We start from the raw sequence: 27614 nt of genomic DNA on the forward strand, positions 1-27614 counted from the left end.
TACACAATAAATGTTCCTTTTGTTCCAAAAATATTATTTTATATCCAAAATACCTCCATTTGTTTGGCGCGTTATGTTCAGAAATCCACAGGCTCGAGCGGTCACGACATCGCAGACAGAAATTCCAAATAGTATCCGTAATGTCCACAGAAACATGTCAAACGTTTTATGGCTGGCAATGGCTGCCCCACTCTGTTGCGCAAGCAAAACTCTGCGAACACCCAGCCATCCAATGACGCGATGTGATCTTTTGCGCTCATTTTTCAAAATAAAAGCCTGAAACTATGTCTAAAGACTGTTCACAGCTTGAGGAAGCCACAGGAAAAGGAATCTGTTTGATATCCCTTTAAATGGAGGCAAGGCATCCAATGGAACAGAGAGCTTTCAGGATAAAAACAGCACTTCCTGGTTGGATTTTCCTCAGGTTTTCGCCTGCAATACCAGTTCTGTTATACTCACAGACAATATTTTGACAGTTTTGGAATCTTTAGAGTGTTTTCTATCATAATCTGACAACTATATGCATATTCTAGATTCTGGGCCTGAGAAATAGACAGTTTCATTTGGTTACGTTTTTTTATCCAATCATCAAAATGCTGCCCCCTACACTCAACAGGTCAATAGAGTCAGGGAAGGAGCAGGACAAAGCAGATATTTTCAAACGTCAAATGGCTTTTGACCTATGGCGGTTCTACTGTTAGTTTTCCAACCTAGCCTGATCCCAGATGTATTTGTTCTGTCTCGAGAACTCCTATGGTAATTGTCAAGACAAACAGATCTGTGACCAGGCTCTCTATTCGGTGTTCAGCCTAGTTTTGACACACGTTTCCCCCTGTAGTTCTGCACGCCCATAGCCTCTGCCTGGTTGGTTGGAGGGGGGAAGGTAACGCCCATCAGCCTGTTTGATGACACGCCCTACAGCAGTCGTCCTGACGCGGAGGAGCAGGAGGAGGAGGACGAGGACATTATGGAGGCGGCTCGGGGAGCTACTGAGTCCAGCGTATACCTGGGTATGTAAAACCCTAACCTCTGACCCCTAAACCGGACGCTAACACCAGACACCATAGGCCTACACAGTCACTATGGGGGAGGCTTTGGGAGCTACTGAGTCAAGCGTATACCTGGGTAACCAAACACGATCGGTAACAGACTATCACAGACACTGTACTGTCAGTCACTATGGGGGAGGCTTTGGGAGCTACTGAGTCAAGCGTATACCTGGGTAACCAAACACGATCGGTAACAGACTATCACAGACACTGTACTGTCAGTCACTATGGGGGAGGCTTTGGGAGCTACTGAGTCAAGCGTATACCTGGGTAACCAAACACGATCGGTAACAGACTATCACAGACACTGTACTGTCAGTCACTATGGGGGAGCCCTTTCATTCATCTGTACCTGCTGTAGATCAGAAGACAGTCTCAAGGTAGACATCTTGTTATCAGCTGCTGGCAGATTCACCAGACGGTTCTCAGGGGATTGACTTTCTCACATAGCTGGAGATGTTTTAAAATAATGACTGTTAGTGTCAGTGCTAAGCCTCTCCCCCAGGTCCTGTGATTGGTTGTCAGTGCTAAGCCTCTCCCCCAGGTCCTGTGATTGGTTGTCAGTGCTAAGCCTCTCCCCCAGGTCCTTTGATTGGTTGTCAGTATCAGTGCTAACCTTGTCCCTTCCCAGGTATGTATCAGGGCCAGCTGTACCTGCAGTCGTCCGTCAAGATCTCAGAAAGATTCCCATCTAAAGCCCTAAACGGGCCCGGTCCGAACCCGGACACCGTCCCTACCATCAGATGGAAACCTCTCATACGTACGTACTTCTATGACTGTATCTGCTGTCTGGAGTCACAGTGTGTCCAGCCTGCTGTCTGGAGTTACAGTGTGTCCAGTCTGCTGTCTGGAGTTACAGTGTGTCCAGCCTGCTGTCTGGAGTTACAGTGTGTCCAGTCTGCTGTCTGGAGTTACAGTGTGTCCAGCCTGCTGTCTGGAGTCACAGTGTGTCCAGCCTGCTGTCTGAGTCACAGTGTGTCCAGCCTGCTGTCTGGAGTCACTTGTGTCCAGCCTGCTGTCTGAGTCACGGTGTGTCCAGCCTGCTGTCTGGAGTCACAGTGTGTCCAGCCTGCTGTCAGATGTGTCCAGCCTGCTGTCTGGAGTCACAGTGTGTCCAGCCTGCTGTCTGGAGTGGTGTGTCCAGCCTGCTGTCTGGAGTCACGTGTGTCCAGCCTGCTGTCTGGAGTCAGGTGTGTCCAGCCTGCTGTCTGGAGTCACAGTGTGTCCAGCCTGCTGTCTGGAGTCACAGTGTGTCCAGCCTGCTGTCTGGAGTTACAGTGTGTCCAGCCTGCTGTCTGGAGTTACAGTGTGTCCAGCCTGTTGTCTGGAGTCACAGTGTGTCCAGCCTGCTGTCTGGAGTTACAGTGTGTCCAGCCTGCTGTCTGGAGTTACAGTGTGTCCAGTCTGCTGTCTGGAGTTACAGTGTGTCCAGCCTGCTGTCTGGAGTTACAGTGTGTCCAGCCTGCTGTCTGGAGTCACAGTGTGTCCAGCCTGTTGTCTGGAGTCACAGTGTGTCCAGCCTGTTGTCTGGAGTCACAGTGTGTCCAGCCTGTTGTCTGGAGTCACAGTGTGTCCAGCCTGTTGTCTGGAGTCACAGTGTGTCCAGCCTGCTGTCTGGAGTCACAGTGTGTCCAGCCTGCTGTCTGGAGTCACAGTGTGTCCAGCCTGCTGTCTGGAGTTACAGTGTGTCCAGCCTGCTGTCTGGAGTTACAGTGTGTCCAGCCTGCTGTCTGGAGTTACAGTGTGTCCAGCCTGCTGTCTGGAGTTACAGTGTGTCCAGCCTGCTGTCTGGAGTTACAGTGTGTCCAGCCTGCTGTCTGGAGTTACAGTGTGTCCAGCCTGCTGTCTGGAGTTACAGTGTGTCCAGCCTGCTGTCTGGAGTCACAGTGTGTCCAGCCTGTTGTCTGGAGTCACAGTGTGTCCAGCCTGCTGTCTGGAGTTACAGTGTGTCCAGCCTGCTGTCTGGAGTCACAGTGTGTCCAGCCTGTTGTCTGGAGTCACAGTGTGTCCAGCCTGCTGTCTGGAGTCACAGTGTGTCCAGCCTGCTGTCTGGAGTCACAGTGTGTCCAGCCTGCTGTCTGGAGTCACAGTGTGTCCAGCCTGCTGTCTGGAGTCACAGTGTGTCCAGCCTGCTGTCTGGAGTCACAGTGTGTCCAGCCTGCTGTCTGGAGTCACAGTGTGTCCAGCCTGCTGTCTGGAGTCACAGTGTGTCCAGCCTGCTGTCTGGAGTCACAGTGTGTCCAGCCTGCTGTCTGGAGTCACAGTGTGTCCAGCCTGCTGTCTGGAGTTACAGTGTGTCCAGCCTGCTGTCACAGTGTGTCCAGCCTGCTGTCTGGAGTCACAGTGTGTCCAGCCTGCTGTCTGGAGTCACAGTGTGTCCAGCCTGCTGTCTGGAGTCACAGTGTGTCCAGCCTGCTGTCTGGAGTCACAGTGTGTCCAGCCTGCTGTCTGGAGTCACAGTGTGTCCAGCCTGCTGTCTGGAGTCACAGTGTGTCCAGCCTGCTGTCTGGAGTCACAGTGTGTCCAGCCTGCTGTCTGGAGTCACAGTGTGTCCAGCCTGCTGTCTGGAGTTACAGTGTGTCCAGCCTGTTGTCTGGAGTCACAGTGTGTCCAGCCTGTTGTCTGGAGTCACAGTGTGTCCAGCCTGCTGTCTGGAGTTACAGTGTGTCCAGCCTGCTGTCTGGAGTCACAGTGTGTCCAGCCTGCTGTCTGGAGTTACAGTGTGTCCAGCCTGCTGTCTGGAGTTACAGTGTGTCCAGCCTGCTGTCTGGAGTTACAGTGTGTCCAGCCTGCTGTCTGGAGTTACAGTGTGTCCAGCCTGCTGTCTGGAGTCACAGTGTGTCCAGCCTGCTGTCTGGAGTTACAGTGTGTCCAGGCTGCTGTCTGGAGTTAGTGTGTCCAGCCTGTTGTCTGGAGTTACGGTGTGTCCAGCCTGCTGTCTGGAGTTACGGTGTGTCCAGCCTGTTGTCTGGAGTTACGGTGTGTCCAGCCTGCTGTCTGGAGTTACGGTGTGTCCAGCCTGCTGTCTGGAGTCACGGTGTGTCCAGCCTGCTGTCTGGAGTCACAGTGTGTCCAGCCTGCTGTTTGGAGTTAGTGTGTCCAGCCTGCTGTCTGGAGTTACAGTGTGTCCAGCCTGCTGTCTGGAGTCACAGTGTGTCCAGCCTGCTGTCTGGAGTCACAGTGTGTCCAGCCTGCTGTTTGGAGTTACAGTGTGTCCAGCCTGCTGTCTGGAGTTACAGTGTGTCCAGCCTGCTGTCTGGAGTTACAGTGTGTCCAGCCTGCTGTCTGGAGTTACAGTGTGTCCAGCCTGCTGTCTGGAGTTACAGTGTGTCCAGCCTGCTGTCTGGAGTTACAGTGTGTCCAGCCTGCTGTCTGGAGTTACAGTGTGTCCAGCCTGCTGTCCTGAGTCACAGTGTGTCCAGCCTGCTGTCTGGAGTTAATGTGTCCAGCCTGCTGTCTGGAGTCACAGTGTGTCCAGTCTGGAGTTACAGTGTGTCCAGTCTGGAGTTACAGTGTGTCCAGTCTGGAGTTACAGTGTGTCCAGTCTGGAGTTACAGTGTGTCCAGTCTGGAGTTACAGTGTGTCCAGTCTGGAGTTACAGTGTGTCCAGTCTGGAGTTACAGTGTGTCCAGTCTGGAGTTACAGTGTGTCCAGTCTGGAGTTACAGTGTGTCCAGTCTGGAGTTACAGTGTGTCCAGCCTGCTGTCTGGAGTCTCAGTGTGTCCAGCCTGCTGTCTGGAGTTAGTTTTAATGCAGTGTCTCTTTCACGCAGATTCTCCATCTCGGACTCCTGTTCTGGTTGGTTCTGATGAGTTTGACAAATGTCTGAACAACGACAAGTTCTCTCATGAAGAATACAGCAACGGAGCTCTGTCAGTCCTGCAGTACCCGTATGGTAAGAACCTACTGTTATAACATGTTATAACCTGCTGTTATACTGTCAGTCCTACAGTACCCGTATGGTAAGAACCTACTGTTATAACCTGTTATAACCTCCTGTTATACTGTCAGTCCTGCAGTACCCGTATGGTAAGAACCTACTGTTATAACCTGTTATAACCTACTGTTATACTGTCAGTCCTACAGTACCCGTATGGTAAGAACCTACTGTTATAACCTGTTATAACCTCCTGTTATACTGTCAGTCCTACAGTACCCGTATGGTAAGAACCTACTGTTATAACCTGTTATAACCTCCTGTTATACTGTCAGTCCTACAGTACCCGTATGGTAAGAACCTACTGTTATAACATGTTATAACCTGCTGTTATACTGTCAGTCCTACAGTACCCGTATGGTAAGAACCTACTGTTATAACATGTTATAACCTGCTGTTATACTGTCAGTCCTACAGTACCCGTATGGTAAGAACCTACTGTTATAACCTGTTATAACCTCCTGTTATACTGTCAGTCCTGCAGTACCCGTATGGTAAGAACCTACTGTTATAACCTGTTATAACCTACTGTTATACTGTCAGTCCTACAGTACCCGTATGGTAAGAACCTACTGTTATAACCTGTTATAACCTCCTGTTATACTGTCAGTCCTACAGTACCCGTATGGTAAGAACCTACTGTTATAACCTCCTGTTATACTGTCAGTCCTACAGTACCCGTATGGTAAGAACCTACTGTTATAACATGTTATAACCTGCTGTTATACTGTCAGTCCTACAGTACCCGTATGGTAAGAACCTACTGTTATAACCTACTGTTATAACCTCCTGTTATACTGTCAGTCCTACAGTACCCGTATGGTAAGAACCTACTGTTATAACATGTTATAACCTACTGTTATAACCTGCTGTTATACTGTCAGTCCTGCAGTACCCGTATGGTAAGAACCTACTGTTATAACCTCCTGTTATACTGTCAGTCCTACAGTACCCGTATGGTAAGAACCTACTGTTATAACATGTTATAACCTACTGTTATAACCTCCTGTTATACTGTCAGTCCTACAGTACCCGTATGGTAAGAACCTACTGTTATAACCTGTTATAACCTACTGTTATAACCTGCTGTTATACTGTCAGTCCTACAGTACCCGTATGGTAAGAACCTACTGTTATAACCTGTTATAACCTACTGTTATAACCTGCTGTTATACTGTCAGTCCTGCAGTACCCGTATGGTAAGAACCTACTGTTATAACCTGTTATAACCTACTGTTATAACCTGCTGTTATACTGTCAGTCCTGCAGTACCCGTATGGTAAGAACCTACTGTTATAACCTGTTATAACCTACTGTTATAACCTGCTGTTATACTGTCAGTCCTGCAGTACCCGTATGGTAAGAACCTACTGTTATAACATGTTATAACCTCCTGTTATAACCTCCTGTAATACTGTCAGTCCTACAGTACCCGTATGGTAAGAACCTACTGTTATAACATGTTATAACCTACTGTTATAACCTGCTGTTATACTGTCAGTCCTGCAGTACCCGTATGGTAAGAACCTACTGTTATAACATGTTATAACCTACTGTTATAACCTGCTGTTATACTGTCAGTCCTGCAGTACCCGTATGGTAAGAACCTACTGTTATAACCTGTTATAACCTCCTGTTATACTGTCAGTCCTGCAGTACCCGTATGGTAAGAACCTACTGTTATAACATGTTATAACCTGTTATAACCTCCTAGTATACTGTTATAACATGTTATAACCTGTTATAACCTAGTATAAAATCCTAACCACCTCTTCTTGTTTTACCATGTTGTTAAAAATGACATGGAAATGCATTGTTGATTTATAATAGTACAAGTTATTGAGTTTGTTTGATTGATTGACTGGTTCCTCTCTCTGTTCCCCAGACAACGGGTACTACTACCAATACAGTAAGCGTTACCGTGGGCGACGCGGCGTGGCGGAGGTCTCTCTGCTGAAGGGTGGTGGTGCAGTGGGGGAGAGGAGGAGGAAGGATCCGGTCCTGTTACTGCCCTGGTGGAAAGAGATTCTAGGGACCATGGTGTTCTGTATCGCTGCTACCACCTACATAGTCAGGAAGTTCTTCCAACCCCCCGCCCCGGTGGAGTACATACGGGTACGAACACACGCCGCCTTCACATGTCAGCCACAGACGGTTTCTTCCTGTTCTTCATTAGTGCACACCGTAGCAAAATGTTTCGCAGCGGATATGTTCAAGGCGTTTCCAGTTTAGTTTTCATCGTCTGTTTGGTGTCTGGTGAATACGACCCTGTACGTAGAGGGGGGTGGGGGTGGGGGGGAGGGGGAGGGCGGTGTTCAGAAGTGTTTTTTGTTGTATATTGTTGGTTCTGGATCAATGTTAATTAATAATCCCGTCTCTATCCTGATCTCCGTAGCAACGCAAGGAGTCGGAGACTCAGTGTCAGACAGACAGCAAGTATGACCTTGAGGTGGCCGAACCCAAAGAGACGGTTGTCATGGAGACCCGCCCCAGTGAATATGTATCCAGGTATCGTACGGTGTTGACAACTGATTCACTAAAGCTACGTCCAAAATGGAACCCTACTCATACTGATGCCCCCCAGTATTGATACTGTATAGTAGCTGATAGCCCCCCTAGTATTCATACTGTACAGTAGCTGATAGCCCCCTAGTATTCATACTGTACAGTAGCTGATAGCCCCCCCTAGTATTCATACTGTACAGTAGCTGATAGCCCCCCTAGTATTCATACTGTACAGTAGCTGATAGCCCCCCAGTATTGATACTGTATAGTAGCTGATAGCCCCCCAGTATTGATACTGTATAGTAGCTGATAGCCCCCCCCAGTATTGATACTGTATAGTAGCTGATAGCCCCCCAGTATTGATACTGTATAGTAGCTGATGGCCCCCCCAGTATTGATACTGTATAGTAGCTGATAGCCCCCCCAGTATTGATACTGTATTGTAGCTGATGGCCCCCCCAGTATTGATACTGTATAGTAGCTGATAGCCCCCCAGTATTGATACTGTATAGTAGCTGATAGCCCCCCCCAGTATTGATACTGTATAGTAGCTGATAGCCCCCCCAGTATTGATACTGTATAGTAGCTGATAGCCCCCCCAGTATTGATACTGTATTGTAGCTGATGGCCCCCCCAGTATTGATACTGTATAGTAGCTGATAGCCCCCCCCCAGTATTGATACTGTATAGTAGCTGATAGCCCCCCCCGGTATTGATACTGTATAGTAGCTGATAGCCCCCCAGTATTGATACTGTATAGTAGCTGATAGCCCCCCAGTATTGATACTGTACAGTAGCTGATAGCCCCCCAGTATTCATACTGTACAGTAGCTGATAGCCCCCTAGTATTCATACTGTACAGTAGCTGATAGCCCCCCAGTATTGATACTGTATAGTAGCTGATAGCCCCCCAGTATTGATACTGTATAGTAGCTGATAGCCCCCAGTATTGATACTGTATAGTAGCTGATAGCCCCCCAGTATTGATACTGTATAGTAGCTGATGGCCCCCAGTATTGATACTGTATAGTAGCTGATAGCCCCCCAGTATTGATACTGTATTGTAGCTGATGGCCCCCCAGTATTGATACTGTATAGTAGCTGATAGCCCCCCAGTATTGATACTGTATAGTAGCTGATAGCCCCCCCAGTATTGATACTGTATAGTAGCTGATAGCCCCCCAGTATTGATACTGTATAGTAGCTGATAGCCCCCCAGTATTGATACTGTATTGTAGCTGATGGCCCCCCAGTATTGATACTGTATAGTAGCTGATAGCCCCCCAGTATTGATACTGTATAGTAGCTGATAGCCCCCCAGTATTGATACTGTATAGTAGCTGATAGCCCCCCAGTATTGATACTGTATAGTAGCTGATAGCCCCCCAGTATTGATACTGTATAGTAGCTGATGGCCCCCCAGTATTGATACTGTATAGTAGCTGATAGCCCCCCAGTATTGATACTGTATTGTAGCTGATGGCCCCCAGTATTGATACTGTATAGTAGCTGATAGCCCCCCAGTATTGATACTGTATAGTAGCTGATAGCCCCCCAGTATTGATACTGTATAGTAGCTGATAGCCCCCCAGTATTGATACTGTATAGTAGCTGATAGCCCCCCAGTATTGATACTGTATTGTAGCTGATGGCCCCCCAGTATTGATACTGTATAGTAGCTGATAGCCCCCCCAGTATTGATACTGTATAGTAGCTGATAGCCCCCCAGTATTAATACTGTATAGTAGCTGATAGCCCCCCAGTATTGATACTGTATAGTAGCTGATAGCCCCCCAGTATTGATACTGTATAGTAGCTGATGGCCCCCCAGTATTGATACTGTATAGTAGCTGATAGCCCCCCCAGTATTGATACTGTATTGTAGCTGATGGCCCCCCCAGTATTGATACTGTATAGTAGCTGATAGCCCCCCCCCAGTATTGATACTGTATAGTAGCTGATAGCCCCCCAGTATTGATACTGTATAGTAGCTGATAGCCCCCCAGTATTGATACTGTATAGTAGCTGATAGCCCCCCAGTATTGATACTGTATTGTAGCTGATGGCCCCCCAGTATTGATACTGTATAGTAGCTGATAGCCCCCCAGTATTGATACTGTATAGTAGCTGATAGCCCCCCAGTATTGATACTGTATAGTAGCTGATAGCCCCCCCAGTATTGATACTGTATAGTAGCTGATAGCCCCCCAGTATTGATACTGTATAGCAGCTGATAGCCCCCCAGTGTTGATACTGTATAGTAGCTGATAGCCCCCCAGTATTGATACTGTATAGTAGCTGATAGCCCCCCAGTATTGATACTGTATAGTAGCTGATAGCCCCCCAGTATTGATACTGTATAGTAGCTGATAGCCCCCCCCAGTATTGATACTGTATAGTAGCTGATAGCCCCCCACCCAGTATTGATACTGTATAGTAGCTGATAGCCCCCCAGTATTGATACTGTATAGTAGCTGATAGCTCCCCCCAGTATTGATACTGTATAGTGGCTGATAGCCCTCCCCAGTATTGATACTGTATAGTAGCTGATAGCCCCCCCAGTATTGATACTGTATAGTAGCTGATAGCCCCCCCCAGTATTGATACTGTATAGTAGCTGATAGCCCCCCAGTATTGATACTGTATAGTAGCTGATAGCCCCCCAGTATTGATACTGTATAGTAGCTGATAGCCCCCCAGTATTGATACTGTATAGTAGCTGATAGCCCCCCCAGTATTGATACTGTATAGTAGCTGATAGCCCCCCCAGTATTGATACTGTATTGTAGCTGATGGCCCCCAGTATTGATACTGTATAGTAGCTGATAGCCCTCCCCAGTATTGATACTGTATAGTAGCTGATAGCCCCCCAGTATTGATACTGTATAGTAGCTGATAGCCCCCCAGTATTGATACTGTATAGTAGCTGATAGCCCCCCAGTATTGATACTGTATAGTAGCTGATAGCCCCCCCAGTATTGATACTGTATAGTAGCTGATAGCCCCCCAGTATTGATACTGTATAGTAGCTGATGCCCCCCAGTATTGATACTGTATAGTAGCTGATAGCCCCCAGTATTGATACTGTATAGTAGCTGATAGCCCCCCAGTATTGATACTGTATAGTAGCTGATAGCCCCCCCAGTATTGATACTGTATAGTAGCTGATAGCCCCCCAGTATTGATACTGTATAGTAGCTGATAGCCCCCCAGTATTGATACTGTATAGTAGCTGATAGCCCCCCAGTATTGATACTGTATAGTAGCTGATAGCCCCCCAGTATTGATACTGTATAGTAGCTGATAGCCCCCCTTATCTGTGTCCATTCGACAATAGAGTCCTCCTCCTCTTCTGTCTGTCTCCCAGGTACCTGACAGACTTTGAGCCGGTACAGTGTCTGGGTCGAGGAGGGTTCGGTGTCGTGTTTGAGGCTCGGAACCAGGTGGACGACTGCAACTATGCTATCAAGAGGATCCGCCTTCCCAACAGGTAACGGGCTTCAGCATTGTTACAAACGAAGTACCTGTGTTTACTGAACCCGCTAGCCTGTGTATTGACCAGCTCTTACCCAACAGAGAGCTGGCCAGGGAGAAGGTGATGAGAGAGGTGAAGGCTCTGGCCAAGCTGGAACACCCAGGGATCATCCGTTACTTCAACGCCTGGCAGGAGAGCCCTCCAGAGGGCTGGCAGGAGGGACAGGACCAGCGCTGGCTGGAGGAGAGGTAGGAACTATTACAGTGTAACACCAGGCAGGAGAGCCCTCCAGAGGGCTGGCAGGAGGGACAGGACCAGCGCTGGCTGGAGGAGAGGTAGGAACTATTACAGTGTAACACCAGGCAGGAGAGCCCTCCAGAGGGCTGGCAGGAGGGACAGGACCAGCGCTGGCTGGAGGAGAGGTAGGAACTATTACAGTGTAACACCAGGCAGGAGAGCCCTCCAGAGGGCTGGCAGGAGGGACAGGACCAGCGCTGGCTGGAGGAGAGGTAGGAACCATAATGATGTAACACCAGGTAGGAACTATTACAGTGTAACACCAGGCAGGAGAGCCCTCCAGAGGGCTGGCAGGAGGGACAGGACCAGCGCTGGCTGGAGGAGAGGTAGGAACTATTACAGTGTAACACCAGGCAGGAGAGCCCTCCAGAGGGCTGGCAGGAGGGACAGGACCAGCGCTGGCTGGAGGAGAGGTAGGAACTATTACAGTGTAACACCAGGCAGGAGAGCCCTCCAGAGGGCTGGCAGGAGGGACAGGACCAGCGCTGGCTGGAGGAGAGGTAGGAACCATAATGATGTTACACCAGGTAGGAACTATTACAGTGTAACACCAGGCAGGAGAGCCCTCCAGAGGGCTGGCAGGAGGGACAGGACCAGCGCTGGCTGGAGGAGAGGTAGGAACTATTACAGTGTAACACCAGGCAGGAGAGTTTCCCCCCCCCCCTAAGGCCTGGCTGGGGGGAACTTTTTGTCAGAAATGGACAGCCGTTAATTGAGCGAGAGTCACAGTTGATGTCGGAAGTTTACATACACTTATGTTGGAGTCATTAAAACTCGTTTTTCAACCACTCCACAAATGTCTTGTTTACAAACTATAGTTTTGGCAAGTCGGTTAGGACATCTACTTTGTGCGGGACACAAGTCATTTTTCCAACAGTTGTTTACAGACAGATTATTTCACTTATAATTCACTGTATCACAAGTCCAGTGGGTCAGAAGTTTACATCCACTAAGTTGACTGTGCCTTTAAACAGCTTGGAAAATTCTAGAAAATTATGTCATGGCTTCAGAAGCTTCTGATAGGCTAATTGACATAATTTGAGCCAATTAGAGGTGTACCTGTGGATGTATTTAAAGGCCTACCTTCAAACTCAGTGCCACTTTGCGTTACATCATGGGAAAATCTAAAGAAATCAGCCAAGACCTCAGAAAAAATATAGTAGACCTCCACAAGTCTGGTTCATCCTTGGGAGCAATTTCCAAACGCCTGAAGGTACCATGTTCATCTGTACAAACAATAGTATGCAAGTATAAACACCATGGGACCATGCAGCCGTCATACCGCTCAGGAAGGAGACGCGTTCTGTCTCCTAGAGATGAATGTACTTTGGTGTTAAAAGTGCAAATCAATCCCAGAACAACAGCAAAGGACCTTGTCAAGATGCTGGAGGAAACAGGTACAAAAGTATCTATATCCACAGTAAAACGAGTCCTATATCGACATAACCTGAAATGCCACTCAGCAAGGAAGAAGCCACTGCTCCAAAACCGCCATAAAAAAGCCAGACTGCAGTTTGCAACTGCACATGGGGACAAAGATCGTACTTTTTGGAGAAATGTCCTCTGGTCTGAACAAAAATAGAACTGTTTGGCCATAATGACCACCGTTATGATCGGAGGATAAAGAGGGAGGCTTGCAAGCCAAAGAATACCATCCCAACCGTGAAGCACGGGGGTGGCAGCATCATGGCCCTCGCTACATATTCGTCGCCAGACCCACTGGCTCCAGGTCATCTACAAGTCCATGCTAGGTAAAGCTCCGCCTTATCTCAGTTCACTGGTCACGATGGCAACACCCATCCGTAGCACGCGCTCCAGCAGGTGTATCTCACTGATCATCCCTAAAGCCAACACCTCATTTGGCCTCCTTTCGTTCCAGCTCTCTGCTGCCTGTGACTGGAACGAATTGCAAAAATCGCTGAAGTTGGAGACTTTTATCTCCCTCACCAACTTCAAACATCAGCTATCTGAGCAGCTAACCGATCGCTGCAGCTGTCCATAGTCTATCGGTAAATAGCCCACCCATTTTCACCTACCTCATCCCCATACTGTTTTTATTTATTTACTTTTCTGCTCTTTTGCACACCAATATCTCTACCTGTACATGACCATCTGATCATTTATCACTCCAGTGTTAATCTGCAAAATTGTAATTATTCGCCTACCTCCTCATGCCTTTTGCACACAATGTATTTAGACTCCCCTTTTTTTCTACTGTGTTATTGACTTGTTAATTGTTTACTCCATGTGTAACTCTGTGTTGTCTGTTCACACTGCTATGCTTTATCTTGGCCAGGTCGCAGTTGCAAATGAGAACTTGTTCTCAACTAGCCTACCTGGTTAAATAAAGGTGTTCTCAACTAGCCTACCTGGTTAAATAAAGGTGTTCTCAACTGGCCTACCTGGTTAAATAAAGGTGTTCTCAACTAGTCTACCTGGTTAAATAAAGGTGTTCTCAACTAGCCTACCTGGTTAAATAAAGGTGTTCTCAACTAGTCTACCTGGTTAAATAAAGGTGTTCTCAACTAGCCTACCTGGTTAAATAAAGGTGTTCTCAACTAGTCTACCTGGTTAAATAAAGGTGTTCTCAACTAGCCTACCTGGTTAAATAAAGGTGTTCTCAACTAGCCTACCTGGTTAAATAAAGGTGTTCTCAACTAGCCTACCTGGTTAAATAAAGGTGTTCTCAACTGGCCTACCTGGTTAAATTAAGGTGTTCTCAACTAGTCTACCTGGTTAAATAAAGGTGTTCTCAACTAGCCTACCTGGTTAAATAAAGGTGTTCTCAACTAGCCTACCTGGTTAAATAAAGGTGTTCTCAACTAGCCTACCTGGTTAAATAAAGGTGTTCTCACCTAGCCTACCTGGTTAAATAAAGGTGTTCTCAACTGGCCTACCTGGTTAAATAAAGGTGTTCTCAACTGGCCTACCTGGTTAAATAAAGGTGTTCTCAACTGGCCTACCTGGTTAAATAAAGGTGTTCTCAACTGGCCTACCTGGTTAAATAAAGGTGTTCTCAACTGGCCTACCTGGTTAAATAAAGGTGTTCTCAACTGGCCACCTGGTTAAATAAAGGTGTTCTCAACTAGCCTACCTGGTTAACTAAAGGTGTTCTCAACTGACCTACCTGGTTAAATAAAGGTGAAATAAAATAATGTTGTGGGGGTGCTTTGCTGCAGGAGGGACTGGTGCACTTCACAAAATATATGGCATCATGAGGATGGAAAATTATGTGGATATATTGAAGCAACATCTCAAGACATCAGTCAGGAAGTTAAAGCTTGGTCACAAATGGGTCTTCCAAATGAACAATGACCCCAAGCGTACTTCCAAAGTTGTGACAAAATGGCTGAAGGACAACAAAGTCAAGGTATTGGAGTGGCCATCACAAAGCCCTGACCTCAATCCTATAGAGAATGTGTGTGCAGAACTGAAAAGGTGTGTGTGAGCAAGGAGGCCTACAAACCTGACCCAAAATTCACCCAACTTATTGTGGGAAGCTTGTGGAAGGCGCACCGAAACGTTTGACACCAAGTTAAACAATTTAAAGGCAATGTTACCAAATACTAATTGAGTATATGTAAACTTCTGACCCACTGGGAATGTGATGAAAGAAATAAAAGCTGAAATAAATAATTCTCTCTACTATTATTCTGACATTTTACATTATTAAATAAAGTGGTGATCCTAACTGACCTAAGAAAGGGAATATTTACTATGATTAAATGTCAGGAATTGTGGAAAACTGAGTTTAAATGTATTTGGCTAAGGTGTAAACTGAGTTTAAATGTGTTTGGCTGAGGTGTAAACTGAGTTTAAATGTGTTTGGCTAAGGTGTAAACTGAGTTTAAATGTATTTGGCTGAGGTGTAAACTGAGTTTAAATGTGTTTGGCTGAGGTGTAAACTGAGTTTAAATGTATTTGGCTGAGGTGTAAACTGAGTTTAAATGTATTTGGCTGAGGTGTAAACTGAGTTTACATGTATTTGGCTAAGGTGTAAACTGAGTTTAAATGTATTTGGCTGAGGTGTAAACTGAGTTTAAATGTGTTTGGCTGAGGTGTAAACTGAGTTTAAATGTATTTGGCTGAGGTGTAAACTGAGTTTAAATGTATTTGGCTGAGGTGTAAACTGAGTTTACATGTATTTGGCTAAGGTGTAAACTGAGTTTAAATGTATTTGGCTGAGGTGTAAACTGAGTTTAAATGTGTTTGGCTGAGGTGTAAACTGAGTTTAAATGTATTTGGCTGAGGTGTAAACTGAGTTTAAATGTATTTGGCTGAGGTGTAAACTGAGTTTAAATGTATTTGGCTAAGGTGTAAACTGAGTTTAAATGTATTTGGCTGAGGTGTAAACTGAGTTTAAATGTATTTGGCTGAGGTGTAAACTGAGTTTAAATGTATTTGGCTGAGGTGTAAACTCAGTTTACATGTATTTGGCTGAGGTGTAAACTCAGTTTACATGTATTTGGCTGAGGTGTAAACTCAGTTTACATGTATTTGGCTGAGGTGTAAACTCAGTTTACATGTATTTGGCTGAGGTGTAAACTGAGTTTACATGTATTTGGCTGAGGTGTAAACTCAGTTTACATGTATTTGGCTGAGGTGTAAACTCAGTTTACATGTATTTGGCTGAGGTGTAAACTGAGTTTACATGTATTTGGCTAAGGTGTAAACTGAGTTTACATGTATTTGGCTAAGGTGTAAACTGAGTTTAAATGTATTTGGCTGAGGTGTAAACTGAGTTTAAATGTATTTGGCTAAGGTGTAAACTGAGTTTAAATGTATTTGGCTAAGGTGTAAACTGAGTTTAAATGTATTTGGCTGAGGTGTAAACTGAGTTTAAATGTATTTGGCTGAGGTGTAAACTGAGTTTAAATGTATTTGGCTGAGGTGTAAACTCAGTTTACATGTATTTGGCTGAGGTGTAAACTCAGTTTACATGTATTTGGCTGAGGTGTAAACTCAGTTTACATGTATTTGGCTGAGGTGTAAACTGAGTCTAAATGTATTTGGCTGAGGTGTAAGTAAACCTCCCGACTGGAAACTGTATGTTTCTAGAACCCATTGATCCTCGTCTCCATCTTGTTTAATGATGGTTGAAGCCATTTCCGTTCCTGTATGAAGTAGGATGATGGTGATCGTAATATTCCTCTCCTCTCTCTCAGCACTACCGACTGGCCTCTGAGCTCCCCCGACCACATGGAGGTGCTGTCTGTCAAAGTGCCCATCTCGTCTGTCTCCAGCCCTGTGAGTTCTGCGTCTGGGCTGGACGGGGCCTTCATGACTGACCACGACCAATCCATGCTCTCCAGATCCGTAGGCGGGGCCATGGGATTTGGCTGTGGGGCTATGGACTTCAGAGTTGGGACTGACATCCCCTTCCCCCTGCTGATTGGTCAGGACAGTATGATGTCAGAGCTGGATAGCCAACCAGACGCAGAGGCCTCGACTTCAGACACTCCCCACTCCTTTGAGCTATGCCCCCCCCGCGGCCCCAGCGACTGCACCTCGTCCTCCTTTGACATCGTGTTCGAGGACTCGGGCTGCGACCGTGACGCCGACCCTGACCCTGAGGTCATGATCCCCTCAGAAGCATCCGGATTGGCCAGTACCCCGCTCACTGAGAAGGCTAGCTCCTCCTCCTCCCACACCAGAAGAACCGACCCTTTCCCCGTACCCGTCCCACCCTCCTCCCCCTCCATCCCTCCCTCCTCCTCTCCTCCACGCCCCACCTCCCTCTCCCTCTGCCTGGCCCCAAGCCCCTCCCGGACCCCGCCAACTCTGCGGCCCCAACCCTCTCCTAAAGTCTACTTGTACATTCAGATGCAGCTGTGTCGTAAAGACACCTTGAAGGATTGGATGTCTCAGAGATGTCTGCCTGAACACAGGGAACATTCTCAGTGTCTGGGCATATTTCTGCAGATCTCTGAAGCCGTTCACTTCCTCCACAGCAAGGGCCTGATGCACAGAGACCTCAAGGTGAGGACTTTGACACAGATACATACACACACAGGAATGAAGACACATGCACAGACAGATGGACACCCACCCACACAATCCCCAGCCCTACCTTCACCAGTATCTAACAATTCTCTCTCTCCCTCTCCTCTCTCATCCTTCTTTCTCCTCTCTCCCTCTCCTCTCTCCTCCTTCCCTCTCCTCCTTCCCTCTCCTCCTTCCCTCTCCTCCTTCCCTTTCTCCTCTCTCCCTCTCCTCCTTCTCCCTCTCCTCTCTTCTCTCCTCTTTCCTCCTCTCTCTTCCTTCCCTCTCTCCTTCTCCCTCTCCTCTCTTCTCTCCTCTTTCCTCCTCTCTTCCTTCCCTCTCTCCTCTCTCCCCCTCCTCTTCTCCTTCTCTCTCCTCTCTCTCCCTCCTCGCTCCTCCAGCCCTCCAATATCTTCTTCACAGTAGATGATGTGGTGAAGGTTGGAGACTTTGGTCTGGTGACAGCCATGGACCAGGAAGAGGATGAGGATGATTCAGGACCCCTAACTCCCATGCCCAGCTACGCCCGTCACACTGGACAAGTCGGCACCAAACTATACATGAGCCCAGAGCAGGTAAGACCGAACAGACACTACATGACCAACAGTATGTGGACACCTGCTCGTCGAGCATCTCATTCCAAAATCATGGGCATTAATATGGAGTTGGTCCCCCTTTGCTGCTATAACAGCCTCCACTCTTCTGGGAAGGCTTTCCACTAGATGTTGGAACATTGCTGCTATAACAGCCTCTACTCTTCTGGGAAGGCTTTCCACTAGATGTTGGAACATTGCTGCTATAACAGCCTCCACTCTTCTGGGAAGGCTTTCCACTAGATGTTGGAACATTGCTGCTATAACAGCCTCCACTCTTCTGGGAAGGCTTTCCACTAGATGTAGGAACATTGCTGCTATAACAGCCTCCACTCTTCTGGGAAGGCTTTCCACTAGATGTTGGAACATTGCTGCTATAACAGCCTCCACTCTTCTGGGAAGGCTTTCCACTAGATGTTGGAACATTGCTGCTATAACAGCCTCCATTCTTCTGGGAAGGCTTTCCACTAGATGTTGGAACATTGCTGCTATAACAGCCTCCACTCTTCTGGGAAGGCTTTCCACTAGATGTAGGAACATTGCTGCTATAACAGCCTCCACTCTTCTGGGAAGGCTTTCCACTAGATGTTGGAACATTGCTGCTATAACAGCCTCCACTCTTCTGGGAAGGCTTTCACTAGATGTTGGAACATTGCTGGATAACAGCCTCCACTCTTCTGGGAAGGCTTTCCACTAGATGTTGGAACATTGCTGCTATAACAGCCTCCACTCTTCTGGGAAGGCTTTCCACTAGATGTTGGAACATTGCTGCTATAACAGCCTCCACTCTTCTGGGAAGGCTTTCCACTAGATGTTGGAACATTACTGCTATAACAGCCTCCACTCTTCTGGGAAGGCTTTCCACTAGATGTTGGAACATTGCTGCAGGGACTTGCTTCCATTCAGCCACAAGAGTATAAGTGAGGTCGTGTCCTGATGTTGGGTGATTAGGTTTGGCTCGCAGTCTGCGTTACAATTCATCCCAAAGGTGTTCGATGGGGTTGAGGTCAGAGCTCTGTGCAGGCCAGTCTTGTTCTTCCACACTGATCTCTGCAAACATTTCTGTATGGACCTCACTTTGTGAATGGGGGCATTGTCATGCTGAAACAGGAAAGGGCCTTCTCCAAACTGTTCGCACAATGTTGGAAGCACAGAATATTCTAGAATGTCATTGTATGCTGTAGCGTTATGATAGCGTCCCTTCACTGGAACTAAGGGGCCAAGGCCGAACCATTATTCCTCCTCCACCAAACTTTACAGTTGGCATTATGTATTGGGGTAGGTAGCGTTCTCCTGGCATCCACCAAACCCAGATTTGTCCATCGGACTGCCAGATGGTGAAGTGTGATTCATCAGTCCAGAGAACGCGTTTCCACTGATCCAGAGTCCATTTCATGAAGCTTGAAATTGAGCTCAAGTGCATCCTGTTTCCATCATCCTTGAGATGTTTCAACAACTTGATTGGAGTCCACCTGTGGTAAATTCAATTGATTGGACATGATTTGGAAAGGCACATACCTGTCTAAACTCAGCAAAAAAAGAAACGTCCTCTCACTGTCAATTGCGTTTATTTTCAGTAAACTTAAATGTGTATGAACATAGCATTCAACTACTGAGACATAAACTGAACAAGTTCCACAGACATGTGACTAACAGAAATGGAAAAATGTGTCCCTGAACAAAGGAGGGGGGGAGGGTCAAAATCAAAAGTAACAGTCAGTATCTGGTGTGGCCACCAGCTGCATTAGAGTACTGCAGTGCATCTCCTCCTCATGGACTGCACCAGATTTGCCAGTTCTTGCTGTGAGATGTTACCCCACTCTTCCACCAAGGCACCTGCAAGTTCCCGGACATTTCTGGGGGGAATGGCCCTAGTCCTCACCCTCCGATCAAACAGGTCCCAGACCTTTCTGGGGGGAATGGCCCTAGTCCTCACCCTCCGATCCAACAGGTCTCAGACGTGCTCAATGGGATTGAGATCTGGGCTCTTCGCTGGCCATGGCAGAACACTGACATTCCTGTCTTGCAGGAAATCACGCACAGAACGAGCAGTATGGCTGGTGGCATTGTCATGCTGGAGGGTCATGTCATGTTGAGCCTGCAGGAAGGGTACCAAATGAGGGTGGAGGATGTCTTCCCTGTAACCACAACATAACATTGATTATGTCTGCAATGACAACAAGCTCAGTCCGATGATGCTGTGACACACCGCCCCAGACCATGATGGACCCTCCACCTCCAAATCGATCCCGCTCCAGAGTACAGGCCTCGGTGTAAAGCTCATTCCATCGACGATAAACATGAATCCGACCATCACCCCTGGTGAGACAAAACCACGACGCGTCAGTGAAGAGCACTTTTTGCCAGTCCTGTCTGGTCCAGCGACGGTGGGTTTGTGCCCATAGGTGACGTTGTTACCGGTGATGTCTGGAGAGGACCTGCCTTACAACAGGCCTACAAGTCCTCAGTCCAGCCTCTCTCAGCTTATTACGGACTGTCTGAGTACTGATGGAGGGATTGTGTGTTCCTGGTGTAACTCGGGCAGTTGTTGTTGCCATCCTGTACCTGTCCCCCAGGTGTGATGTTTGGATGTACCGATCCTGAGCAGGTGTTGTTACATGTGGTCTGTCACTGCGAGGACAATCAGCTGTCCGTCCTGTCTTCCTGTAGCGCTGTCTTAGGCGTCTCACAGTACGGACATTGCAATTTATTGCCCTGGCCACATCTGCAGTCCTCATGCCTCCTTGCAGCATGCCTAAGGCACGTTCACGCAGATGAGCAGGGACCCTGGGCATCTTTCTTTTGCTGTTTTTCAGAGTCAGTAGAAAGGCCTCTTTTAGTGTCCTAAGTTTTCATAACTGTGACCTTAATTGCCTACCGTCTGTAAGCTGTTCGTGTCTTAATGACCGTTCCACCATTCATTGTTTATGGTTTATTGAACAAGCATGGGAAACAGTGTTTAAACCCTTTACAATGAAGATCTGTGAAGTTATTTGGATTTGTACGAATTATCTTGGAAAGACAGGGTCCTGAAAAAGGGACATTTATTAGTTTATATAAGGTCCCACTGTTGTCAGAGCAAAAACCAAACCATGAAGGAAATATCCGAATCAAAGGAATTCTCCGTAGAGACAGGAGGTCGAGGAACAGATCTGAGGAAGGGTTCCCCCTGTCCTGGTTCATGTAATAGATATTTTAGACTGGTAAATTGTCTGTCTGGTAACTCCTCCTGTTAGACTCGTAGAGCTGTCTAATAGAGATGTAACCAAGATGTCTATCCGTGTCTTAACCTTTTACTCTCACAAAGTAGATATCTACTCTCTTGTTACCCTGAACTGTGTAGTCTTCTAGATTAGAGTTGTTTATCTATCTAACTGTAACCATAACCTTGCTCTCTCTCCTCTCCAGTTGTCTGGTGACTTGTACTCTCACAAAGTGGATATCTACTCTCTGGGTCTGATCCTGTTTGAGCTGCTCTGTCCTTTCAGGACACAGATGGAGAGGGTCAGGGTGAGTACCATACAATGGTGAATAGTACTATATATAAACTCACCAGGGTGAATAGTACTATATATAAACTCACCGGGGTGTGTAGTACTATATATAAACTCACCGGGGTGTGTAGTACTATATATAAACTCACCAGGGTGAATAGTACTATATATAAACTCACCGGGGTGTGTAGTACTATATATAAACTCACCCGGGTGAATAGTACTATATATAAACTCACCAGGGTGAATAGTACTACAGTATTGTCCATGATACCATGTTTATCTCCAGACTCTGACTGAAGTCCGAGGGCTGCAGTTTCCTGCTGTCTTCTCCAAGAACAACGTCCAGGAGGTAAGTAGTGTATATCTGCTGTCTCTCTGGCGCCTCCTACTGTCTCTGCTGGCTCTCTGGCGCCTCCTACTGTCTCTGCTGTCTCCCTGGCGCCTCCTACTGTCTCTGCTGTCTCTCTGGCGCCTCCTACTGTCTCTGCTGTCTCTCTGGCGCCTCCTACTGTCTCTGCTGGCTCTCTGGCGCATCCTACTGTCTCTGCTTTCTGTCTGACACCTCCTACCCTCTCTGCTGGCTCTCTGTCTGACGCCTCCTACTGTCTCTGCTGGCTCTCTGTCTGACGCCTCCTACCCTCTCTGCTGGCTCTCTGTCTGACGCCTCCTACTGTCTCTGCTGGCTCTCTGGAGCCTCCTACTGTCTCTGCTGGCTCTCTGGCATCTCCTACTGTCTCTGCTGGCTCTCTGGCATCTCCTACTGTCTCTGCTGGCTCTCTGGCGCCTCCTACTACCTCTGCTGTCTGTCTGGCGCCTCCTACTGTCTCTGCTGGCTCTCTGTCTGACGCCTCCTACTGTCTCTGCTGGCTCTCTGTCTGACGCCTCCTACCCTCTCTGCTGGCTCTCTGTCTGACGCCTCCTACTGTCTCTGCTGGCTCTCTGGAGCCTCCTACTGTCTCTGCTGGCTCTCTGGCATCTCCTACTGTCTCTGCTGGCTCTCTGGCATCTCCTACTGTCTCTGCTGGCTCTCTGGCGCCTCCTACTACCTCTGCTGTCTGTCTGGCGCCTCCTACTGTCTCTGCTCTCTGTCTGACGCCTCCTACTGTCTCTGCTGTCTGTCTGGCGCCTCCTACTGTCTCTGCTGGCTCTCTGGCGCCTCCTACTGTCTCTGCTGTCCGTCTGCTTCTATCTCCTACTGTCTCTGCTGTCTGTCTGCTTCTATCTCCTACTGTCTCTGCTGTCTGTCTGCTTCTATCTCCTACTGTCTCTGCTGTCTGTCTGCTTCCATCTCCTACTGACTCTGCTGTCTGTCTGCTTCTATCTCCTACTGTCTCTGCTGTCTGTCTGCTTCCATCTCCTACTGTCTCTGCTGTCTGTCTGCTTCTATCTCCTACTGTCTCTGCTGTCTGTCTGCTTCTATCTCCTACTGTCTCTGCTGTCTGTCTGCTTCTATCTCCTACTATCTCTGCTGTCTGTCTGCTTCTATCTCCTACTGTCTCTGCTGTCTGTCTGCTTCTATCTCCTACTGTCTCTGCTGTCTGTCTGCTTCCATCTCCTACTGTCTCTGCTGTCTGTCTGCTTACATCTCCTACTGTCTCTGCTGTCTGTCTGCTTCTATCTCCTACTGTCTCTGCTGTCTGTCTGCTTCTATCTCCTACTGTCTCTGCTGTCTGTCTGCTTCTATCTCCTCCTGTCTCTGCTGTCTATCTCCTACTGTCTCTGCTGTCTGTCTGCTTCTATCTCCCACTGTCTCTGCTGTCTGTCTGCTTCTATCTCCTACTGTCTCTGCTGTCTGTCTGCTTCTATCTCCTACTGTCTCTGCTGTCTGTCTGCTTCCATCTCCTACTGTCTCTGCTGTCTGTCTGCTTCTATCTCCTACTGTCTCTGCTGTCTGTCTGCTTCTATCTCCTACTGTCTCTGCTGTCTGTCTGCTTCTATCTCCTCCTGTCTCTGCTGTCTATCTCCTACTGTCTCTGCTGTCTGTCTGCTTCTATCTCCCACTGTCTCTGCTGTCTGTCTGCTTCTATCTCCTACTGTCTCTGCTGTCTGTCTGCTTCTATCTCCTACTGTCTCTGCTGTCTGTCTGCTTCCATCTCCTACTGTCTCTGCTGTCTGTCTGCTTCTATCTCCTACTGTCTCTGCTGTCTGTCTGCTTCTATCTCCTCCTGTCTCTGCTGTCTATCTCCTACTGTCTCTGCTGTCTGTCTGCTTCTATCTCCTACTGTCTCTGCTGTCTGTCTGCTTCTATCTCCTACTGTCTCTGCTGTCTGTCTGCTTCTATCTCCTACTGTCTCTGCTGTCTGTCTGCTTCTATCTCCTACTGTCTCTGCTGTCTGTCTGCTTCTATCTCCTACTGTCTCTGCTGTCTGTCTGCTTCTATCTCCTACTGTCTCTGCTGTCTGTCTGCTCCTGTCTCTGCTGTCTATCTCCTACTGTCTCTGCTGTCTGTCTGCTTCTATCTCCCACTGTCTCTGCTGTCTGTCTGCTTCCATCTCCTACTGTCTCTGCTGTCTGTCTGCTTCTATCTCCTCCTGTCTCTGCTGTCTATCTCCTACTGTCTCTGCTGTCTGTCTGCTTCTATCTCCTACTGTCTCTGCTGTCTGTCTGCTTCCATCTCCTACTGTCTCTGCTGTCTGTCTGCTTCTATCTCCTACTGTCTCTGCTGTCTGTCTGCTTCTATCTCCTCCTGTCTCTGCTGTCTATCTCCTACTGTCTCTGCTGTCTGTCTGCTTCTATCTCCTACTGTCTCTGTTGTCTGTCTGCTTCTATCTCCTACTGTCTCTGCTGTCTGTCTGCTTCTATCTCCTACTGTCTCTGCTGTCTGTCTGCTTCTATCTCCTCCTGTCTCTGCTGTCTATCTCCTACTGTCTCTGCTGTCTGTCTGCTTCTATCTCCCACTGTCTCTGCTGTCTGTCTGCTTCTATCTCCTACTGTCTCTGCTGTCTGTCTGCTTCTATCTCCTACTGTCTCTGCTGTCTGTCTGCTTCTATCTCCTACTGTCTCTGCTGTCTGTCTGCTTCTATCTCCTACTGTCTCTGCTGTCTATCTCCTACTGTCTCTGCTGTCTGTCTCCTACTGTCTCTGCTGTCTGTCTGCTTCTATCTCCTACTTTCTCTGCTGTCTGTCTGCTTCCATCTCCTACTGTCTCTGCTGTCTGTCTCCTACTGTCTCTGCTGTCTGTCTCCTACTGTCTCTGCTGTCTGTCTCCTACTGTCTCTGCTGTCTGTCTGCTTCTGTCTCCTACTGTCTCTGCTGTCTGTCTGCTTCTATCTCCTACTGTCTCTGCTGTCTGTCTGCTTCCACCTCCTACTGTCTCTGCTGTCTGTCTGCTTCTATCTCCTACTGTCTCTGCTGTCTGTCTGCTTCTATCTCCTACTGTCTCTGCTGTCTGTCTGCTTCCATCTCCTACTGTCTCTGCTGTCTGTCTGCTTCCATCTCCTACTGTCTCTGCTGTCTGTCTGCTTCCATCTCCTACTGTCTCTGCTGTCTGTCTGCTTCCATCTCCTACTGTCTCTGCTGTCTGTCTGCTTCTATCTCCTACTGTCTCTGCTGTCTGTCTGCTTCTATCTCCTACTGTCTCTGCTGTCTGTCTGCTTCTATCTCCTACTGTCTCTGCTGTCTGTCTGCTTCTATCTCCTACTGTCTCTGCTGTCTGTCTGCTTCTATCTCCTACTGTCTCTGCTGTCTGTCTGCTTCTATCTCCTACTGTCTCTGCTGTCTGTCTGCTTCTATCTCCTACTGTCTCTGCTGTCTGTCTGCTTCTATCTCCTACTGTCTCTGCTGTCTGTCTGCTTCTATCTCCTACTGTCTCTGCTGTCTGTCTGCTTCTATCTCCTACTGTCTCTGCTGTCTGTCTGCTTCTATCTCCTACTGTCTCTGCTGTCTGTCTGCTCCTGTCTCTGCTGTCTATCTCCTACTGTCTCTGCTGTCTGTCTGCTTCTATCTCCTCCTGTCTCTGCTGTCTATCTCCTACTGTCTCTGCTGTCTGTCTGCTTCTATCTCCTACTGTCTCTGCTGTCTGTCTGCTTCTATCTCCTCCTGTCTCTGCTGTCTATCTCCTACTGTCTCTGCTGTCTGTCTGCTTCTATCTCCTACTGTCTCTGCTGTCTGTCTGCTTCTATCTCCTACTGTCTCTGCTGTCTGTCTGCTTCCATCTCCTACTGTCTCTGCTGTCTGTCTGCTTCTATCTCCTACTGTCTCTGCTGTCTGTCTGCTTCTATCTCCTACTGTCTCTGCTGTCTGTCTGCTTCCATCTCCTACTGTCTCTGCTGTCTGCCTGCTTCTATCTCCTACTGTCTCTGCTGTCTGTCTGCTTCTATCTCCTACTGTCTCTGCTGTCTGTCTCCTACTGTCTCTGCTGTCTGTCTGCTTCTATCTCCTACTGTCTCTGCTGTCTGTCTGCTTCCATCTCCTACTGTCTCTGCTGTCTGTCTGCTTCTATCTCCTACTGTCTCTGCTGTCTGTCTGCTTCTATCTCCTACTGTCTCTGCTGTCTGTCTGCTTCCATCTCCTACTGTCTCTGCTGTCTGTCTGCTTCCATCTCCTACTGTCTCTGCTGTCTGTCTGCTTCTATCTCTTACTGTCTCTGCTGTCTGTCTGCTTCTATCTCCTACTGTCTCTGCTGTCTGTCTCCTACTGTCTCTGCTGTCTGTCTGCTTCTGTCTCCTACTGTCTCTGCTGTCTGTCTGCTTCTATCTCCTACTGTCTCTGCTGTCTGTCTGCTTCCATCTCCTACTGTCTCTGCTGTCTGTCTGCTTCTATCTCCTACTGTCTCTGCTGTCTGTCTGCTTCCATCTCCTACTGTCTCTGCTGTCTGTCTGCTTCCATCTCCTACTGTCTCTGCTGTCTGTCTGCTTCCATCTCTTACTGTCTCTGCTGTCTGTCTGCTTCTATCTCCTACTGTCTCTGCTGTCTGTCTGCTTCCATCTCCTACTGTCTCTGCTGTCTGTCTGCTTCCATCTCCTACTGTCTCTGCTGTCTGTCTGCTTCCATCTCCTACTGTCTCTGCTGTCTGTCTGCTTCTATCTCTTACTGTCTCTGCTGTCTGTCTGCTTCTATCTCCTACTGTCTCTGCTGTCTGTCTCCTACTGTCTCTGCTGTCTGTCTGCTTCTGTCTCCTACTGTCTCTGCTGTCTGTCTGCTTCCATCTCCTACTGTCTCTGCTGTCTGTCTGCTTCCATCTCCTACTGTCTCTGCTGTCTGTCTGCTTCCATCTCCTACTGTCTCTGCTGTCTGTCTGCTTCTATCTCCTACTGTCTCTGCTGTCTGTCTGCTTCCATCTCCTACTGTCTCTGCTGTCTGTCTGCTTCCATCTCCTACTGTCTCTGCTGTCTGTCTGCTTCTATCTCTTACTGTCTCTGCTGTCTGTCTGCTTCTATCTCCTACTGTCTCTGCTGTCTGTCTGCTTCCATCTCCTACTGTCTCTGCTGTCTGTCTGCTTCTATCTCCTACTGTCTCTGCTGTCTGTCTGCTTCTATCTCCTACTGTCTCTGCTGTCTGTCTGCTTCTATCTCCTACTGTCTCTGCTGTCTGTCTCCTACTGTCTCTGCTGTCTGTCTGCTTCTGTCTCCTACTGTCTCTGCTGTCTGTCTGCTTCTATCTCCTACTGTCTCTGCTGTCTGTCTGCTTCCATCTCCTACTGTCTCTGCTGTCTGTCTGCTTCCATCTCCTACTGTCTCTGCTGTCTGTCTGTGCTTCCATCTCCTACTGTCTCTGCTGTCTGTCTGCTTCTATCTCTTACTGTCTCTGCTGTCTGTCTGCTTCTATCTCCTACTGTCTCTGCTGTCTGTCTGCTTCCATCTCCTACTGTCTCTGCTGTCTGTCTGCTTCTATCTCCTACTGTCTCTGCTGTCTATCTCCTACTGTCTCTGCTGTCTGTCTGCTTCCATCTCCTACTGTCTCTGCTGTCTGTCTGCTTCCATCTCCTACTGTCTCTGCTGTCTGTCTGCTTCTATCTCCTACTGTCTCTGCTGTCTGTCTGCTTCTATCTCCTACTGTCTCTGCTGTCTGTCTGCTTCTATCTCCTACTGTCTCTGCTGTCTGTCTGCTTCTATCTCCTACTGTCTCTGCTGTCTATCTCCTACTGTCTCTGCTGTCTGTCTGCTTCTATCTCCTACTGTCTCTGCTGTCTGTCTGCTTCTATCTCCTACTGTCTCTGCTGTCTGTCTGCTTCTATCTCCTCCTGTCTCTGCTGTCTATCTCCTACTGTCTCTGCTGTCTGTCTGCTTCTATCTCCTACTGTCTCTGCTGTCTGTCTGCTTCTATCTCCTACTGTCTCTG

General features: G+C 47.9%; 1 protein-coding gene across 45 annotated transcripts in view; it reads left to right on the top strand.

Annotated features, from left to right (window-relative positions):
- eif2ak3 (eukaryotic translation initiation factor 2-alpha kinase 3) overlaps nt 1-27614 on the top strand; it is a 95741-nt gene that overhangs the window by 60757 nt on the left and 7370 nt on the right. For all 45 annotated transcript variants that reach the window (XM_052495879.1, XM_052495887.1, XM_052495897.1 and 42 more), the window contains exons 6-16: nt 839-1010; nt 1681-1809; nt 4822-4944; nt 6872-7101; nt 7382-7494; nt 10859-10981; nt 11068-11214; nt 16429-17242; nt 17647-17820; nt 21247-21348; nt 21622-21684. In XM_052495879.1, the coding sequence (XP_052351839.1) occupies nt 839-1010; nt 1681-1809; nt 4822-4944; nt 6872-7101; nt 7382-7494; nt 10859-10981; nt 11068-11214; nt 16429-17242; nt 17647-17820; nt 21247-21348; nt 21622-21684 (2190 nt within the window). The remainder of the gene's footprint in view (nt 1-838; nt 1011-1680; nt 1810-4821; nt 4945-6871; nt 7102-7381; nt 7495-10858; nt 10982-11067; nt 11215-16428; nt 17243-17646; nt 17821-21246; nt 21349-21621; nt 21685-27614) is intronic.

This window comes from Oncorhynchus keta, chromosome 35 (genome assembly GCF_023373465.1).
Source record: "Oncorhynchus keta strain PuntledgeMale-10-30-2019 chromosome 35, Oket_V2, whole genome shotgun sequence".
In the NCBI taxonomy this organism is placed as follows: domain Eukaryota; kingdom Metazoa; phylum Chordata; class Actinopteri; order Salmoniformes; family Salmonidae; genus Oncorhynchus; species Oncorhynchus keta.